The 17,413-nt window shown below is 51.6% G+C and overlaps 2 protein-coding genes across 10 annotated transcripts in view; one reads left to right on the top strand and one right to left on the bottom strand.

The window, feature by feature from the left end:
- The window catches only part of LOC114844143 (disco-interacting protein 2 homolog C), a 40,751-nt gene extending 35,695 nt beyond the window's left edge, over positions 1-5,056 (top strand). For 3 of the 5 annotated variants that reach the window (XM_055503635.1, XM_055503634.1, XM_055503636.1), the window contains exons 30-38: positions 10-178; positions 1,153-1,323; positions 2,236-2,265; positions 2,721-2,782; positions 3,004-3,061; positions 3,133-3,207; positions 3,380-3,554; positions 3,643-3,766; positions 3,837-5,056. In XM_055503635.1, the coding sequence (XP_055359610.1) occupies positions 10-178; positions 1,153-1,323; positions 2,236-2,265; positions 2,721-2,782; positions 3,004-3,061; positions 3,133-3,207; positions 3,380-3,554; positions 3,643-3,766; positions 3,837-4,089 (1,117 nt within the window). In that variant the 3' untranslated portion in view covers positions 4,090-5,056. The remainder of the gene's footprint in view (positions 1-9; positions 179-1,152; positions 1,324-2,235; positions 2,266-2,720; positions 2,783-3,003; positions 3,062-3,132; positions 3,208-3,379; positions 3,555-3,642; positions 3,767-3,836) is intronic. The other 2 variants (XM_029131253.2, XM_029131252.2) reach the window with 1 other exon arrangement.
- Positions 5,057-5,478: 422 nt separating this feature from the next.
- Positions 5,479-17,010, bottom strand: zmynd11 (zinc finger, MYND-type containing 11). 5 transcript variants are annotated; one of them, XM_029131316.3, is made up of 16 exons: positions 16,684-17,010; positions 14,238-14,368; positions 12,495-12,654; positions 12,061-12,084; positions 10,544-10,705; positions 10,372-10,449; positions 9,994-10,086; positions 9,782-9,869; positions 9,648-9,703; positions 9,494-9,571; positions 9,266-9,384; positions 8,876-9,149; positions 8,448-8,522; positions 8,094-8,372; positions 7,482-7,667; positions 5,479-7,405 (listed from the first exon to the last, which is right to left on the bottom strand). In XM_029131316.3, exons 2-16 carry the CDS (start codon positions 14,366-14,368, stop codon positions 7,283-7,285), a joined length of 1,926 nt encoding a protein of 641 aa, XP_028987149.1. In that variant the 5' UTR covers positions 16,684-17,010; the 3' UTR covers positions 5,479-7,282. The 5 variants fall into 5 exon arrangements, with proteins under 5 accessions (XP_028987149.1, XP_028987147.1, XP_028987148.1 ...); XM_029131314.3 differs by having other exon boundaries at positions 10,529-10,705; positions 16,684-17,007; XM_029131315.2 differs by lacking the exon at positions 16,684-17,010 and adding an exon at positions 16,408-16,428 and having other exon boundaries at positions 10,529-10,705.
- Between the last annotated feature and the right edge of the window lie 403 nt (positions 17,011-17,413).

The following is a 17,413-nucleotide window of genomic DNA, read 5'->3' as shown; positions in this document are numbered from 1 at the left end:
TCTGTGCAGCGTGTACTCGGGTCATCAGTCCGTCCTGATCCCTCCGTCCGAGCTGGAGGTGAACCCGTCTCTCTGGCTGTCGGCCGTCAGTCAGTACAAAGTCCGCGACACCTTCTGCTCCTACAGTGTGATGGAGCTGTGCACCAAAGGCCTGGGCCTGCAGACCGACGTCCTCAAGGTAAGAGGGGACGGGGCCCAGTTCAAGGGGGGGGGGACCCGGTTCAGAGGGGATGGGGCCCGATTCAGAGGCGACGGGGCCCGGTTCAGAAGGGACGAGGCCCGGTTCAGAGGGGACGGGGCCCGGTTCAGAGGGGACGGGGCCTGGTTCAAGGGAGGGGGGGTTCAAGGGGACGGGGGGGGTTCAAGGGGACGGGGCCCGGTTCAGAGGGGACGGGGCCTGGTTCAAGGGAGGGGGGGTTCAAGGGGACGGGGGGGGGTTCAAGGGGACGGGGCCCGGTTCAGAAGGGACAGGACCCGGTTCAGAAGGGGACGGGGCCCAGTTAAAGGGAGGGGACGGGGTTCAGAGGGGACGGGGCCCAGTTAAAGGGAGGGGGGGGGGTTCAGAGGGGACGGGGCCCGGTTCAGAGGGGGTTCAGACGGGACGGGGCGTGGTTCAGAAGGGGACAGGGGCCGGTTCAGAGGGGACGGGGCCCGGTTCGGGGGGGTTCAGACGGGACGGGGCGTGGTTCAGAAGGGGACAGGGCCGGTTCAGAGGGGACGGGGCCCGGTTCGGGGGGGTTCAGCCGGGACGGGGCCCGGTTCAGGGGGGGGGGGGGGCCCGGTTCAGAGGGGATGGGGCCCGGTTCAGAGGCGACGGGGCCCGGTTCAGACGGGACGGGGCCCAGTTCAAGGGGGAGGGGGCCTGTTTCAGGGGGGATGGGGGTTCAGACGGGACGGGGCCGGTTCAGACGGGACAGGGCCCGGTTCAGACAAGACGGCCCAGTTCAGAGGGGACGGGGCCCAGTTCAGATGAGACGGGGCCGGTTCAGAAGGGGAAGGGGCCGGTTCAGACGGGACGGGGCCCGGTTCAAGGGGCGGCCCGGTTCGGGGGGGGTTCAGACGGGACGGGGCCCGGTTCGGGGGGGACAGGGCCCGGTTCGGGGGGGTTCAGACGGGACCGCCTCAGGGAACTAACCCCAACTTTTGCTTCAGGCTCGAGGACTGGACCTGTCCCGGGTCAGGACCTGCGTGGTTGTAGCAGAGGAGCGCCCCAGGATCGCCCTCACGCAGTCCTTCTCCAAGCTCTTCAAGGACCTGGGGCTCCACCCTCGGGCCGTCAGCACCTCCTTCGGCTGCAGGGTCAACCTGGCCGTCTGCCTGCAGGTCGGTCGGGTTCTGCTTCGGGCTCCTGTGTTAACGACAACCCGTCGCTAGGCTCAGTTCTGTCTCTGTTTGATTCTGGTGGAGGCGCAGGGTTCTGGGCCAGGGTTCGTCTCTTTACCTCTCGTTGCTGCTTTTTACATTTAAAACACCTTCAGCCACGACAACCACGAGTCTTTAGTTAAAGTTCCTACTGATGCAAACGCAGTGACGTCACCAGCGTTGACTCAGAAAACGCCTCAATCTTGTTTTGTTTTATTAGTTTCCATTTTGATTCCTTCCTTCTTTGCTTTCTGCGAAATCCAAACCTTGTATCTCACCCTTGGTTGGTCTCCCTCCCTCTTCCCCTTCTGTCTTCTCTTCCTCCCCTTCCTTTCTCCCTCTTCCCTTTCCTCCTCCTGTTTCTTCCTCCTCCTCCCCTTTTTTCCTCCCTTTTCCCTTCTATCCTCTATTTGCCTCCTTCCCTCCTCCCTCTTCCCCTTCCTTCCTCTCTTCCCCCCCATCCCCTCCTCCTTCCCCTTCCTCCTCCCCTTTCTCCATCTCCTCCCCTTTTCTCCCTCCTCCTGTTTCTTCCTCTTCCTTCCCCTCCCTCCTCCTTCTCCTTCCTCTCTTCACCCCCCCCCCCCCCTCCTTCCTGTCCTCCTCCCCTTTCTCCCTCCCACTTCCCCTTCCTCCTCCTCCTTTTCTCCTTCCCTCTCCTCCCCTCCCCTTTTCTCCTCTCTTTTCTTCCCTCCTCCCCTCCTCCCCTTCCTCCCTCCTCCTCCCCTTTCTTCCTTACCCCCATCCTTCCTCCCCTTCCTCCCTTACCTTCCTTCCCCCCCTCCTTCCTCCCCTTTCTCCCTTACCCCCATCCTCCCTCCCCTTTCTCCCTTACCCTCATCCTCCCTCCCCTTTCTTCCCTCCCTGCTGCTGTAGCCTCACAGGCTGAGTAAAGCTGTTGACCAGGTACGGTACCAGCAGCTCCTCCATCCCTCAGCTTGTCGACACATGACTCACCTGCTGGCTGACTTTTCCAAACTCCTGCATTCGTAGACCGGCGTCTGTAAAACGTTGGCTCTAATCATGAAGGTGCACGTTGACATGAAGCTCTAACAGCTGAGGTCTGTGCGCCTGGGTCTGTTCGTACGATCTGACCCTCTGCTACTGTTCTCAGTCACTGACTGAAGGAGTTGGTGCGTGTGGTTGGTTCTACGCCACCTCATCTCAGACGTGTCACAGGCTCCAGCAGCTCCCTCTCAGTAGTTCAGATGTAGCTTCCAGGACGTGAAGCCTCAGCTGCTGCTTCCTTTGTTGGCATGTTAAAGTCTGCTCTGTTTGATCTGAAGCTGAGCAGCTGTTGTCCTGGCGTGTCGGTGGCTTGGGTTGTGCGCCTGTATAACGGTAGTAACTTGGCTCCTCAGGGAACCTCTGGACCCGACCCCACGACTGTATACGTGGACATGAGAGCGTTACGACACGACAGGTGAGTCCAACGACACGTTCTGTTGGTTTGGGTGAATCCTGCTCATCTAGTCAAATTGTCCACATCTGGTGTCAGTTCCTCATTAAGCCCAGAGGAGAAAATCAAGTTTGAGGTTGAACTTTGATGGTCTTGGTTTCGCAGAGCTTTTAGTTTAGATACGATACATTGGCTCCGATGTCTCCACCTGCTGAGGCTTGAACCGTGTCCTGTTCTTTCTTCAGGGTCCGACTGGTAGAAAGGGGTTCTCCACACAGCCTGCCGCTGATGGAGTCTGGGAAGGTGCGTTCAGGCTCAACTTGGACATTTAAACTCTGATGCATCTGTCTCACGTTGCACTTGACTCTGAACAGATTCTTCCAGGGGTTCGAATCATCATCGCCAACCCAGAGACCAAGGGGCCGATGGGAGAGTCACATCTGGGAGAGGTGAGTGTGAGCAGGTCGCACAATCAACAAGGCCCAAAAGGAAGTGATGAAGGTTCACAGAAAGTGAAGGCAGCTGATTGATAAGACGGTTCATCCAACGGTCAGCTGGATGACGTAGCAGTACTTCATTAGGGTGAAGTGGCTGTAATGACGGCGCCGTGTGGCTTTGCAGATCTGGGTCCACAGCGGCCACAACGCCAGCGGCTACTTCACCGTCTACGGAGACGAGGCGCTGCAGTCGGACCACTTCAGCTCCAGACTCAGCTTCGGGGACACGCAAACCATCTGGGCTCGAACCGGGTACCTGGGCTTCCTCCGCAGAACTGAGCTGACGGATGCCAGTGGAGGTAAAGGCGTCATCACTCGCTGATGTTTCCGGGTCGTGAGACAGACTCGTGTGGTTCTGAGGCCGTGACACGTGCTGCTCGTCGACAGAGCGACACGACGCCCTCTATGTGGTGGGAGCCCTGGAAGAAGCCATGGAGCTGAGGGGGATGAGGTACCACCCGATCGACATCGAGACGTCCGTCATCAGGACACACAAGAGCATCACTGAGTGGTGAGAAGAGACAGAACCGCCTCCGTAAGCAGCAGCAGCAGCATCATTTTACTAAGCTGTGTCTCTGCAGTGCCGTGTTCACATGGACCAACCTGCTGGTGGTGGTGGTGGAGCTGGACGGATCCGAGCAGGAGGCCTTGGACCTGGTGCCCCTGGTCACCAACGTGGTGCTGGAGGAGCACTACCTGATCGTGGGGGTGGTGGTGGTGGTCGACATCGGCGTCATCCCCATCAACTCCCGCGGCGAGAAGCAGCGCATGCACCTGCGCGACGGCTTCCTGGCCGATCAGCTGGACCCCATTTACGTAGCCTACAACATGTAGCAGAACCAGGCGCTGGGCCGGACCGTGTACACCCACCCTCAGCTCCTTTAATTATCACAGACAGAAACTGAAGTTGTGGCGATACGGACGTCCTTCAGGTGAACGTCACGGTTCCAAACCTTTTAATTAACTTCTGCTGCAGCCTTTAAATCCACACGTTGTAAGTATGTACAGAAGAAACGGATTTAATTTATTATGAGACGTTCAAGAATATTTTGCTCTTGAATATTTGCTACTATAATAAAACAAGAGCGTTTTTATGTTGCGTAAAGAGACTTAAACTATTATAGTTTCTATTAAAGGGTCCCAGACAGAACCTTTTATCCACGTGCTAAAACAGAGGAAATTCGCAACCAAAACAGGACAATTTGGGATTTTTGGAAAACATATTGTATCAATATTTATTGTTATTTACAAGAAGCTGCCAACAAAAACAACTTCTATGATCAAACTTGATTTTCAGATGCACTTGTCAACCTGAACCCTTTGTACCATTTCAAAGTTATTTGTGATCAGTGTTTTACGTCTGTGTGCTGTCCCCTAGTGGCCACCAGAGGTTTTACAGGAACCCGCATCCTGGGCCCAAAGGAGTTCGCTCCCTTTGGTTCAGAACTCCTCCATCTCTGGCCTTATATAAATCTCATTACGTTCATACTTTCCTCCATCAGCTCAAGGAGCCGCCGCCACTAGTGTAAATATCCCTGCATATTTTTACACAGATTAATCAGGGCTCGTTCCAGTGATGTCATGACATTGTGCCATTAAGTACAGTGGGTGAAGGTCAAAGGTCAGAAAAGACAGTGTGAGGAACCTGATCTAAAAATTACGCTCCTCTTTGAATGTTGCAGTTTTTTAAGCACTTTCTGAACAGTTTGTTTTTGTTTATCAGGTTTTTATAAAAAGATTTAAAAATGTCTCGAGTTGACGTCTTTCAAGTAAATAAAAATGTCAACAGTTTTGCCAAGAAGAGCTTTTGCCTTCTTATCAAGCCGTTAAACGGCATGTGGCCGTCTGCTTCTCTGACCTGGAACACACGACTCCAGGTTTAAGCTGTGATGCTGTGGTTCATGTTCACTGCCCGTCAGCGCGGACTCAATTAGGCTTCGCTTCCAGGTCCAAAAGCCTAAAACCTACAAATGGTTCTGCCGGAGTAAAGCTTCCAGTGGAAGCGGTCAGTGGGTCCCTCCATGGTTTTGAGCGAGTTGTGAATGCCAGAATCTAGTGATGAGTGACTCCAATCATTTAAAGCGATTGTTCAGTTTGGTGTTTTAGGCTCAAATGTTTCAGTTGCGGCCGTTTGAGCAGAACATTAAGATTCCTGCTTAGCTTTGATGTCAAAGCTTCTCAGTATTTCTTCAGTTTTTTGAACAAACACAAAAGGAAAAAAGGTAGGAATTTGCTGATACATTTATTTCTCCATGTTAGCACACAGAATATATTTATATACATATTGCTAGCTAAGCGGCAAAAAAGAAAAAAGTGGGAGCATAAAAAAAGCTAAACCACGAGTAATAGTTTACATATGGACAGAAGAACATGAGCTACAGGAGAACAAAAACCCAAAGGCTGCAGTGGTTAAACTGGTCTATAAATAAATACTCAGAGTACTGACGGACGTCTGCTGGTACTGAGTATTACTGCAGGGACTAAAGTACTCAGAACAAAACATCTGGTTGTGGACTAAACAGAAACCAACGTTATCGTCAGGTTGTGTCACTGTGCGACTACGTCTTTCTACAGGAGGAAACCGTATGAAAACAAACACCTTTACTCATGCAATAAAAACAGATACGACTGGAATGACGTCAAAAGGTTTTTCCACACGGGAAAATTCTCCTAATAAACTCACTGAAACCGTTGGAACCGGATGGACGAATATAAAAACGGTTCGAGGAGCGTCACCACAGAGCATCGCTGCGAGAACGGCTGTACACGGTACAAAACCAGAACCAATCATTCAGAACCGCTGAAATGTTTAGGAATCAATTTACACATGAAAGGACCAGAGGGTTTATTTACACGTAGTGCAACGATTCTGAAGAACCAGAAACTGTTCGCTTTGTTCAACAACTGATGAAACATGAGCATTCAGACCTTAATGAGAACTGGAAGAACGAACAACTGTACAACAACATGACCCATGTCAAGGTTGAATGGAGACCAACATTACCGTAAACCCTCTAATAGAGGCAGTTCTCAGACACTAGATGTGGACTGAACCCAGCTTTCGTTTGGAGGATTAGAAAATAAGGTTGAGAAGGACCTGTCCTCCTATTAGAGAGCGTACGGTAACGACTGAGGCTTTAACAATCGGCTACTCAGTCAAGCTTCAGAACAAACAACTCAAAAAGGGTTACGAGGAAAAGAAAAACTGGCAATTTCATTGCACCTATAGAACCAAAAACCCAAACCAACCTCAGTCAGAAACACTGGTTCACATTTGCATAAGCTTTTATATTGGTCCATCCATCAGACACCAGTAGCTTCTGGTCTTCACCATAATTAAAGCCTGACTGGGAGCCAGAGGAGAAAGAACCATGACACAGGAGCCGCGTCATCACATCGAAGTTTGGCAATAACACAAGCATCGTGTCGTCGGGACAAAACAATTCTCCAATTTAAAACTAATTTAAAAACCTACTTTTTAAATTTCAGACTCATAAAAATGTGCATAATATCAAGTAACACGTGGAAGATTTCAGTTGCCGGCGTCTTTGAGGCCGACACAGTGACCCTGTTCCCAATAAGTGGCTAAAAGGACAGATTTGATAAATTACACCAACCGATAGGATCCTCATAGAACTCTCTAGGTCAACGCAGGTTTGTTGCATTTACAGTAAGAAAAATGATTCTTTAAAAAAAACGTAGGTAATAAAATGTCTTGAGTTAATGCTCATTTGTTAATACACACTTAAATAACACGTTCTCCGACAAGGTCAAAATTAGCACTTCAGTAAAGACAAAATCAAAACTAAGAAAGTTTAAAAAGACAGAATAGAAAAGAGACGTGTGGCGCTGCTCCGACCATCTGCTCCGCACCACAAACCCAACGGGAAATTAAATAAAAGACAGGAACGCAGAAAACGGAGCCCGAGGTTTTCAGGGAGGCCAGAGAAGCGGGATGGACAGACGGACACTGACTGACAGGAGGAGGACAGGACCACAGCCAATGGCGCCGGGGGGCGGGGCCTGCTCATCTCTTCCTGCGGCAGGTGCGTTTGTGGTCGGCGTGCCAGTGCTCCTGCTGACACTTGATGGAGCAGTAGGAGGTGTTCCAGCAGCAGTGGTACATGGCCTCCTCCTCACAGTTGTAACACTGCAAAGGACGCAAACGGAGCGGGCTTCAGAGCAGAACCACAGAGCGCAGCGGCCAAACGAGGACCAGGACTCACCCACTGCTTCTTCTTGGTCTGGGAGATGAGCTGTTTGTGCTGAGCCACCAGCTTCTTCACCTCCTCCACCAGCTCCTCTTTACACTTCTCCTTCACCTGCTTACACTTCCTCTCCATCTCCGCCTGTGCTCCAGACACGGCCTTGCTCACTGCCTGACGCTTCTCCTCCTCCATCTCCGCTCGCAGCTGAGGAAACATGGGCAGCGTGAGAGCAGGACGGACGCACGGACAGACGCACACACGCACACAGTCGGGGTTTGTCATCAACGTGGGGACTTCTCATTGACATAATGCCTCCCTCGCCCCGCACCCTAACATCACTAATAAAGGCAGACGTACAATCTTCGCTCTAATCTGAACCAAAACCCATCTCTAACCACAGCCCTAAAATCACAGCTTGACCCACAAAAAAAAAAAAGGTCGCAGTGTCCTCACCTTGATAGGTGACACACACACACACACACACACACACACACACACACACACACACACACACACACACACACACACACACACACACACACACACACACACACACACACACACACACACACACACACACACACACACACACACACACACACACACACACACACACACACACACACACACCTTCTCCAGGGCTTCTCGGACGACCCGCTCCGTCTCCCGCTTGTTGTCGGCCTTCATCATCTCCTTCACGTCGTTGAACACCTTGGTGTACTTCTCGTGGCACATGTTCTGGCAGGCGCCGTCGCTGCTGGTCTGGGTGCCTCGGTGCAGCGTCCGCGGCGACGCCCCGCTCGCCCTTTTGGTCTGCGTGGACACCGACAGCTTCTCGGGCTGGTGAGGTGCAGAGGACACGGGGATCTCCTGGCTGGAGCTGACGGCCTCCATCTCCGGTTCTGGGTCCTGGTGGAGTGACAGCACCAGGTTAGACCCAACATCTGCTTAAAGACCAAAGGTGGTGCCGACATCCCAACTTACGCTGACTTCTTCTTTGGGCTCAACCATCTGAGCCCGGCGGCTTTTCTTGGCTTTGGGCTCCTGGCTGCTTTTGAGCTGGACAGAAAAATATGATTATTATTATTAAAAGTCATGAGCATCAGTTAAAAGAAACACGTATGAAAAACTAAACATGTTTCCTGCTGCCAGTGTCTAGTGATGGAGTGGTGGTCGTCATGACAACCACCGAACTGGCTTCTGTGACCAATGGTTTGTCATTTTGTCACTGACCTCAGTGAACCTGAAGCAGCGAGTGAACCCTCAGGTTTAACTGGCCCAATGATCCAGAACCAGAGTCTCCATCACATACTTCCAGCTCAGGGAAAAGCCACGATACGTTTGACTCAAGGTCACTCGTCCATTCTCAGCACCTAGAAACGGTCACTGTGACACGGTGGCTGGTCACTTACGTGTCGGACCTGCTCGTTGCTGGTGGAGGAGATGCTGGACTCGGCCTCGTCCGTCCGCTCCAGCCTGGCCTCCTCCTGCTGCCGCTGGCCCTGGTTCTGCTGCTGCGACGGGCTGCCCTCCTCCATTTTTGTCTTCCACATGCGTCCCTCCCTCAGGAAGCGCTGATACATCTCCAGCTCCTCGCACGCCTTCTTCCAGCCGTTACTGCGCTTCACCTGGAGCTGCTGAACACTCACCTTGATGTCCTGGATGTTGTCAGAAGGAATCCAGGCTCTGAGAGACACAGACAGGTACAAACCTGCAATTTGGTGTAAGTAAAGCCTGTGACGTGAACATGCAGGAGCTACAGGCTGCTCCGTGCGGTCGGCTCAGGCCTCAGTGGCGCTAACCTCTGGTGCTGGTGTCCAAAGAAGCGCACGTCCACCTGGTTGTCCTCCCTCTGAAGGACCTTAGCCGGCCAGTAGCCGAAGCCTTTCATCTTGGCCCAGACCAGGTCGTGGCTGGGGCTCTGCAGGTTCAGCAAACAGTCAACAGGCTTACTGGTTGGAACGTCTGGTGTCTGATTCTTTCCATAGTATGTAGTGATGCGTCTTATGCAGCCGCTGGGTCGTACTCACACACGGGAAACAGAACCAGTTGTCTGGTCGGGCGTTCGACAGGTAGAAACAGTTCTTACACAACAACAACTCATTCAACTGGAAGACGAAGAGAAGAAGAGATTAAACACGTGTGAAAACTTTCCAATGAATCCAATGAAACATGTAAACTGACCTCGTGGCAGGTGTCACTGAAGAGCAACCGCGCGATTTCTGCCTGGTCGCTGCTGACTGCAAAAGCAGCACAACATCAAATCACCACGGGTTCAGTCACAGGCCATGATCAGGTCGTTCTGGCTCAAACCTCACCTCCGTACAGGATGGCAGTGTTGTGAACGATCAGCTGAGCGTCTGCTTTGAACTCCTCAAACGTCTTATACTTTCCTTCAGAAAGGTTCTGAGACAGAGAGAGAGAGAGCGGGGGTGTTCACGCTGATCCAAAGGTTGCAGTGACTTTCATGGAGTCGTAGTCTGGCAGCAGCTTCCTGTTTGCTGATGAGTGTAACCTGAAGAATCTTTACCTCTTGGATGTTGGTGACGTCGAGAGCCGTGTGGATCAGACGTCTGTACATGGGATGCTTGGTGTCCTTGCCTTTCTTGTTCAGATCCACGGCCTGAAGATATAAAGATTCAACTTTACAGAGACAAGCAGAGGCTGGATGAAGGAGGTTCAGAAGCAGTGAAGAGGCTGTGGATCCAGGTTTGACACACTGAGCCTCTGGTTTAGCTCAAGGCTTCATTATTGATCATGTGAGCACCTGGAAACCAGGCCAGTGACGTAACAAGGCCAAACTGATCAGAGGTACTGAATGAGAATGAGGGCGGTTCGGGCTTTGGAATAAAAAAAGAGCGGCGCCACCAACAGACTGACTCATGGACTCAGGAACACTTGTTCTCACCCTCTCCTTCATCCGTTGGACAATGAAGCGCAGGTATTTACTCATCTCGTGTTTGCTCAGGTTCTTCTTTTTACTGCCCTGCAGGAAGAATCATAGCGGCGTCTAGAGTCTTCAGTAATGAGGCTACAGAGATGAGTCTTAGTCGAGTGTGACTCACTGAGGCTGGTCCTACCCTGCAGACCACGCACTGCCAGTGTGAGCCTCCGTCCCGGGGCTTATTCTCCTCTGACAGACATTTCAGGTGATAGACCCGGAAGCAGTTGTCACACGAGACCACGTCTCCCGGAAGGTGACACTCGAAGCAGTACCAGTCGTGACTCTCCGCCTCCCAGTCCTGCAGGGAAGACACAGCACAACATGTCTGGGTGACCCCCCCCTCCGGCCGCGGCCTCAGCAGGGGAGGACACGAGCGGCTCAGGTCTGGTTCCACACCGACGGCCAGCAAACGGGTCACCAGAGCTAAGCAGCCAAGGAGAAGCCACGCTGTAAAGTGGTGACGTTCACCGTGTCGGATCACATTTAAGTGAACCTCAACCGTAAGAACCTTCATCGGATTCCGCGGTTCCGGAAGCATCCTGAAGTTAAGCACCCGCTGAGTTTAGGACTCAACCTGAAGGGAGGTGTCACTTCAGCTTTTTTACAAGGAAAACATGAAACACTGTGCTGTTTGTCAGACAGAGAAATGTTAGAGTCATTGAGACTTCAGTGTCCCCAGGGGATACGCCACAGAGACACAACACACAAAGCTCCTATGGAGAACGCATCCTGAATATCCATAAAAGCAACCATTTGTTTGACGTGTAAACGCAGGGGCGTGTAAATAATACTGTAATGACTGTAAACCTCACAAAGTGCATCAACATGTTCAGTATCATGCATCACAAGTGCACGGGTTTAAATCTGTTGAACAACCAAACAAACAATCAAATTATCAACAAACATTTAACTTTGAGGCAAACCTGGACTGAACCCAGTCTGACCTGAGGCTGTTATTTAAAAGGTTCCTTCTTTCTACTGATTAGTGAGCAGAGCTGTGTGGGGTCAACACAAGGACCAGGCCAGTTGGACTCAGTCCAGGCACCTGCCACAGTCGAGTCTGTCCACTGAGGCTGCTGACCTGGAAGAACCGAGCCCCCCCCCCAGAAACCAAGAACAACAGGACTGAGCATGCCAGACAGAGTTAGGGGCACAGCAGCACACGCTGCTGCACAACTACCACTAGCACGCACGGATGCCTGCTACCAGCCATTGCTTGTCGTCGCTCAGTGGGACCTCATTCAAAATAGAATTTAGCGTCCTGCTCGGAGCTGGACTTTGACTCAAGCAACGACATCTGGAGACGAGTAGCGAGCACAGATTTCATCAAGATCACAGATCGCTTCTGCAAGAAACGTGGCCACGTGACGCAGCGCCGCCTCGGACGCCGCCGAAGCTTTTTACAGCAGGAAGCGTGTGGCTACAAGACGCTTCCACCTGGTGGTGATGTGTTGGTGCAGGGAGCCTCGCTTACTGCTCCGCTGTCTCCTCCCAACAGTCATCGCTGTCTGTTCCGTTTGCTCAAAAGGATTCAGCGGATCCGTGTGCGCGCTGCGTCTGGCAGTGATTTCTCCCAGAAGGATGTTAGTTGAGGGAAATGAAGGGATCGAGGGAAGACGAACCCTGAGCTGGAGAAGAACAATGCAGCCTTACCTTGCTTCCCTCGGCTTTCGGCTCCTGTGATTGCAAGTGATTCAGAGAGTAGTGTTTAAAGTGCTGCTGCTTCATCCTGATGGACCAACATCCAGCCAAACAAACATCACATTCTAGAAACGCCCCCCCCCCCGGTTCCCACCGCTCCTCCAACAGCCGTCCACATGCTGACAGACATGAGGGTGAACGGTGCTGCTGCTCAGCAGGAGGCTGCTGGAGCCAGAACCACCACCAAGCTTAGTGAGCTCCGCATGCTGACGCATGTCCTCACTGACAGTAAATAACTATTGGGCCTCGTCAGAGTTCCCTTCAACCTCTAATGCATTCTATTTAGACACCCATTGAATCCAATTTTAATGTAAGCGCACTTATTTAATGGCAAACACCCACTGCTACACTTCAACTCAGCTGAAGAAGCGCGAGGCTGCACGTACCATCTCGTCCCCCGGCAGCCAGTACCCCTCCTGCTCGATGCCGGCCTTGGAGCCTTTGCAGCCCACCGTCAGGGTCTCCACCACGAGGCCGTCCTTCACGGCCAAGCTCAGCTGTCGGGCCGTCTCCTTGGGGTGCATGCCGAACACACGGGTCAGGTACCTGGGCAGGCGGAGCAGAGGGCGCTGATCAATGAAGGGAAGGTGTTTGACATTAGACTCACTGAGTCTTTCAGTGCAGGAGAAAAAGTCTCAGCTTCACACCGTCACGCTCCTCCACTGTGGCAGACATCCAACAAACTGTGTCAGTAGGGAATCAGGTGAGTCTCCAGCAGCAGCTGAAACAGAGAATGCAGCCTCGCTCCCGGCTCTAGCTTTCATTTATTAGTATTAAATGTAGAACGGTTTCCTCCTCTTCTGGATAACTGGGCCTCTCCACCGGGAGCTGATCAAACTGACCCGAGTCCCACTGCATCAGAACCCTCAGGCACCCAGACACATTGAGGTGAGAACGGAAAACACTGCAGCCACTTCACCTTTTAATGTCACTTTAACAATTTCTTGATTTTTTACCATGGATCTTCTTCCTTTTTTTATTTATTTATATTTCTTGCTTCTATTTTTAGCAGTCCACTTTCTGACTTCTTATTTTATTGGGGGGCAGGAGTTGGGTTTGTGATCGGGTCTGTGTCTTACGTTACTCTCAGACCCTCGATAAAAAAAAAAACAATTTCAATTCTCTGTATGTCCGAACATTTTGTAGAAATTGACATTAAAGTTGACTTTGACCGTCTCCAGTTTATTACTAGTTGATACAGTCCGGCTGCTGTGGCTTCGACTCCTCTGTAAAACATCACAGAGGCTCGATGTGGGAGAAGCTACTTAATTATTGGTGGACTTCATCCTCCTCTACTTGCACAGGGCCTGAGTCATCGCCCTCCGACACCAGGACTGGGCTGGGCAGCAGTTTGAGGGTGTGGATGGAGCTCCCTCTAATGCACGCTGCTGCTTGCTGTTGCCATGACAACTACCGCCCGCCGTCACTTTCATTTGGTTGGCTGCCAGCTCCCAAGGTGCACGCCAACTTGCCGTACGAGACGTGCTAAGTGTTTCATTTAGTCTCTGCTCCATCTGCCAAGTGAAAGGAACGACTGATCCGCGAGGTCTGTGGTGGAAGATCCATCATCGGTTTCTCATTAAACCTGAACAAATCTGAACAATGTGGGATCGTGTGCACAGATATGGTTAATGCATCACAAAGATTCCACGAGGCTGATGCAGTGTAGGGGGCCGTCTCCTGCAAATATTAGGTGAACACATTTCCTACAGCATCAGTCCAACTACTGATCTGTCCTCGAGTCCAAACAATCACAACAACCTCACGACAAACAGCTAAAAGCAGCAAGTAATTAATCACTTAAGTTATTCAGACACCAGAAAATTGGTCTGAGAGGCTTTTTCTCCCTTAAACACTGAATACAAAAACTGACACCCTCAGACGAGCACGTTTTACTATTTTATGTTTTGCTTTCATCCATCCAGCTGCAGCTGGCAGAGGTATGAACGCTCACACACAGCAGGGAACCCATTAGCAGCATTTTATGCAGGTCCAATTAAATAAGACTGAAATTCAGCACAAATAAAACAATCCCTCAAAAGAACCATGAGTAAAAGGCTTTCTGGAGGAGCCTCGTGAGGATCCTAGTGTGGTGGTTCTGGACTCATGTGACTCTGGGCAGAACTTACTTAGAGATCCTGTCCATGTTTGCAATTTGCTTCTGGTTGCGGATGACCTCGATGGCTTCCCACACATACTGGACCACCTTGGGGTCCGCCTGCCTCTTCTTTACCACGCGTGACATGATCTCCTTACTCATCTGTGGCGAAACAAAGGAAGAGCAGAAATCAGCAGATGTCTGAGAACAGCTTGAGACAATTACAGCAATAAAAGAAACATTTAGAAGCTGGTTGTTGTTTAACAGCCGGTCGCAGGTTTGAAGACTGATAACGGCAGCAAACAACATTTGTTCCTAATTAGTTTAAAAACTTCACCAAACTCCGTAGTCACTATAAACAAGTGAAAATCTGCCTGAAGCTGGTCAGTCCACACCGACATGGTTCAGACAGCAAACTGTTCCCTTGATCTGGTGTGTAGTGACAGATGAAGACCCAGCAGGACAGTGGCTGTACACTCACGACGCAAAGAAATAGACGAATATGACAGGGCGTCAAACTCGGGCCACTCTGTGGGTTTCCATCTCTCCCGACTACCTGGATCTGGTGTGCTCAGTCCATCAGCTGGAGAAGACAAGTCATCAGCTGCTAAGCTCTGGTGACCCGATCAACAGGATCGCAATACGACATCAACATGACACGTGTGTGTGTGTGTGTGTGTGGAAGATCACACGCATCAACACAGCTCTGTGGTTTACATGTTGGTCAACATAGAAGGACTCCTTCCACCTTCAGCGCAGAACTGAGCTGAGGAGGTTTGTGCTTTCTAGAGACTTCAGAAGTCAAAGTCTCCCTGACTCCGTTCTGGAGGAAAGCAACTGCTCCAATCAAAAAAGCAGGAGCCGGATTGAAACAGGTAAACATAGGCCTGATTCCTCCTAGAGGCATTAAAACCCATCTGCAGAGAAACTCGTGGCACGGTTGTCATTACCAGCACATGTTCAACACCTCTGTGACACAAGGACGTCAAGTCGCACAAAGCGATGGAAAACTAAGATCAGAAAATGACAGGAAACTCTCAGACCCTCAAAGATTCCCGTTAATACTAGTTTGCCTTCAGCACGGTGCACAGGCCTGTCCTTCGAAGCACGTTGGGAATTTCAAATCCAATTTTCTGCGTCTCTTCTCCAAACCATGCATGAAACGTAAGCTGTCACTTTCAGAAATCTCTGCCAAAAGCTAAACATAATAAAGCTCAGTGCCTTCTACCAAAGTGCTTGGCTTTAGAGCGCTTTGCACAGATGTGATAAGTGTCAGGAGAGGGTGTTCATCTTCACACGCACCACAACAAAGCAAAAACCTGAGGTTCATCTTGAAACACAACAGGAACAACCATCATCCCTGGTGCCGAGGAAACACACTTCTGGAACAAATGCAGAAGGAACTAAAATCAACGCGGAGCGTGGGCTTCCTTACAGCAAGCAGCGGCTCTGGTTCTGGTCTGAGGTCATTTGAGAAATGAAGACGCAGATGAGACCTGATCCGAGCTGGACATTCTCTGAATAAGACGCGTACATTCATGTCAGGGAAGCGTCATTATCGCCATCAACCGGACAGTCCTGCTCTGGTTCTGAACTGGCTGTGGTCAGACGGGCAGGAAGGATGGAAGGAGGCAGGGGAGCATCCGGGCCGAGCCACAGCAACCTGTGCCCCAGCTGGACCCGGGGAGCCTAAACGCGTCCCAAAACAGCGCCTGACTCCACAGTCCGCCAGTTAACGCTCACCGGTGCCGACCTCCACGCCATCAACGACGCTGTTCACCTGCAGGTGTCAGCGTGGCTGTCACTCACCGCGAGCGGCTAACGGCAGCTGCCGCCAAACGAGACGGCCAGACACCAAACGGCCCGACACGCAACCTGTCGGCAGGTGTTTCACACGTGGAGCCCAGCAACAAAGTGCTCCTCGGCCAACAAAGACACATCCGAGCAGGGCCACGGCCACTGGGCTCCGTTAGCTAGCAGCTAGCAGGCTACGAGAGCTAACGGTCAAAGTGAAGCCTGTCTGGCCTGAAGGGGACGGTTTACACCTTCCTGCCGAGTTTACAACGTTGAACACGGGTGTAATAATGAGACAGACACAACAATAAGTCGGTAAAAGGACGATTCTCAGACAAACGCACTCGTACAGAGTTAATTAGTGAGCGATGCTAATAAACGACTACGTAGCTAGTTTGTTTGCAAACCTAGCAAACTTGTCGGCAAACCCAGATGAGATTCACGCTCCCTAAGAGCTGGTGCTGGTTCTTAAGCACGACAAGTTCGGCCTGTCGTGGCAAAAAAGCAAAACACCGCCAGGTCAGTCGCTACTCGTTTGTTTTGGAGGGCGCCATGTTCACAATCCTCCATGACGGACAGGCTCGGCTAGCGGTGCTAGGCTAACGGCGCTAGCGCCTCTTGCTAGCCGCCGTGTTGTCATTTAGTCCGAGCTCGGTTCAGTGTTCCGGATAAACCCAACTCACCTCTGTTACAGTGTCTCCAACACTCCGCGCTGCAGAAATCCACAAAGGAGCGAACACGAGGCCGCTCACATCAGCAGCGACCAGGCTCTGAGGCTGCGGATGGTGGTTGCGTCCAGCTGGCCGCGGTACAGCAGCGCTGGTGGGAGGTAAACACAGACAGCGCCAGCCGAGCCGAGCCGAGCCGAGCCGAGCCGAACTCAAGCGGTGGAATCCGACTCACTGCAGCTGGTGCCGGGGTGTTAAAGGGACACTTCTCTGCGCATCCACGCGGCTGGGTCACCTCCAATCATGGCACCCAGAACCCAGACAGAACCTCAAAGCCGCCACACGGAACCATTGCAGACTGCGCAGCGATTTGCTTTTCTACTCGAATTAAAGTCAGTGGATTCTATGACGTCTTGTTGTGACCCAAACACGTGTGCGTATGTGTAAAAACAGTCACTAAAGGGATCATGGTGAATCAGCTGATCAATGTGGGTCCCGGTGTCACTTTGGCTTGTGTCTCAGGTGAAGCCGGTACAAACTCATTCATTCCGTTTAAAAATCTATGACAGAACCTCGGAAGCTGCTGCTCCTGTAGGATGCGTCCAACTGGTCCACGTACTGGAACCACAGGTCTCTCCAGTGCGCGCACAGCCAATTTAATTTAAATCTGCCACTGGTCTAATTAAAACCACAATGATCAACAGAGGCTCCCGTGGTTCCTCCTGGTTCTGTTGGTCCACTTACA

The sequence above is a fragment of the Betta splendens genome, chromosome 17 (assembly GCF_900634795.4).
Source record: "Betta splendens chromosome 17, fBetSpl5.4, whole genome shotgun sequence".
NCBI lineage: Eukaryota > Metazoa > Chordata > Actinopteri > Anabantiformes > Osphronemidae > Betta > Betta splendens.
This window is presented reverse-complemented; position numbering and strand designations above follow the sequence as displayed.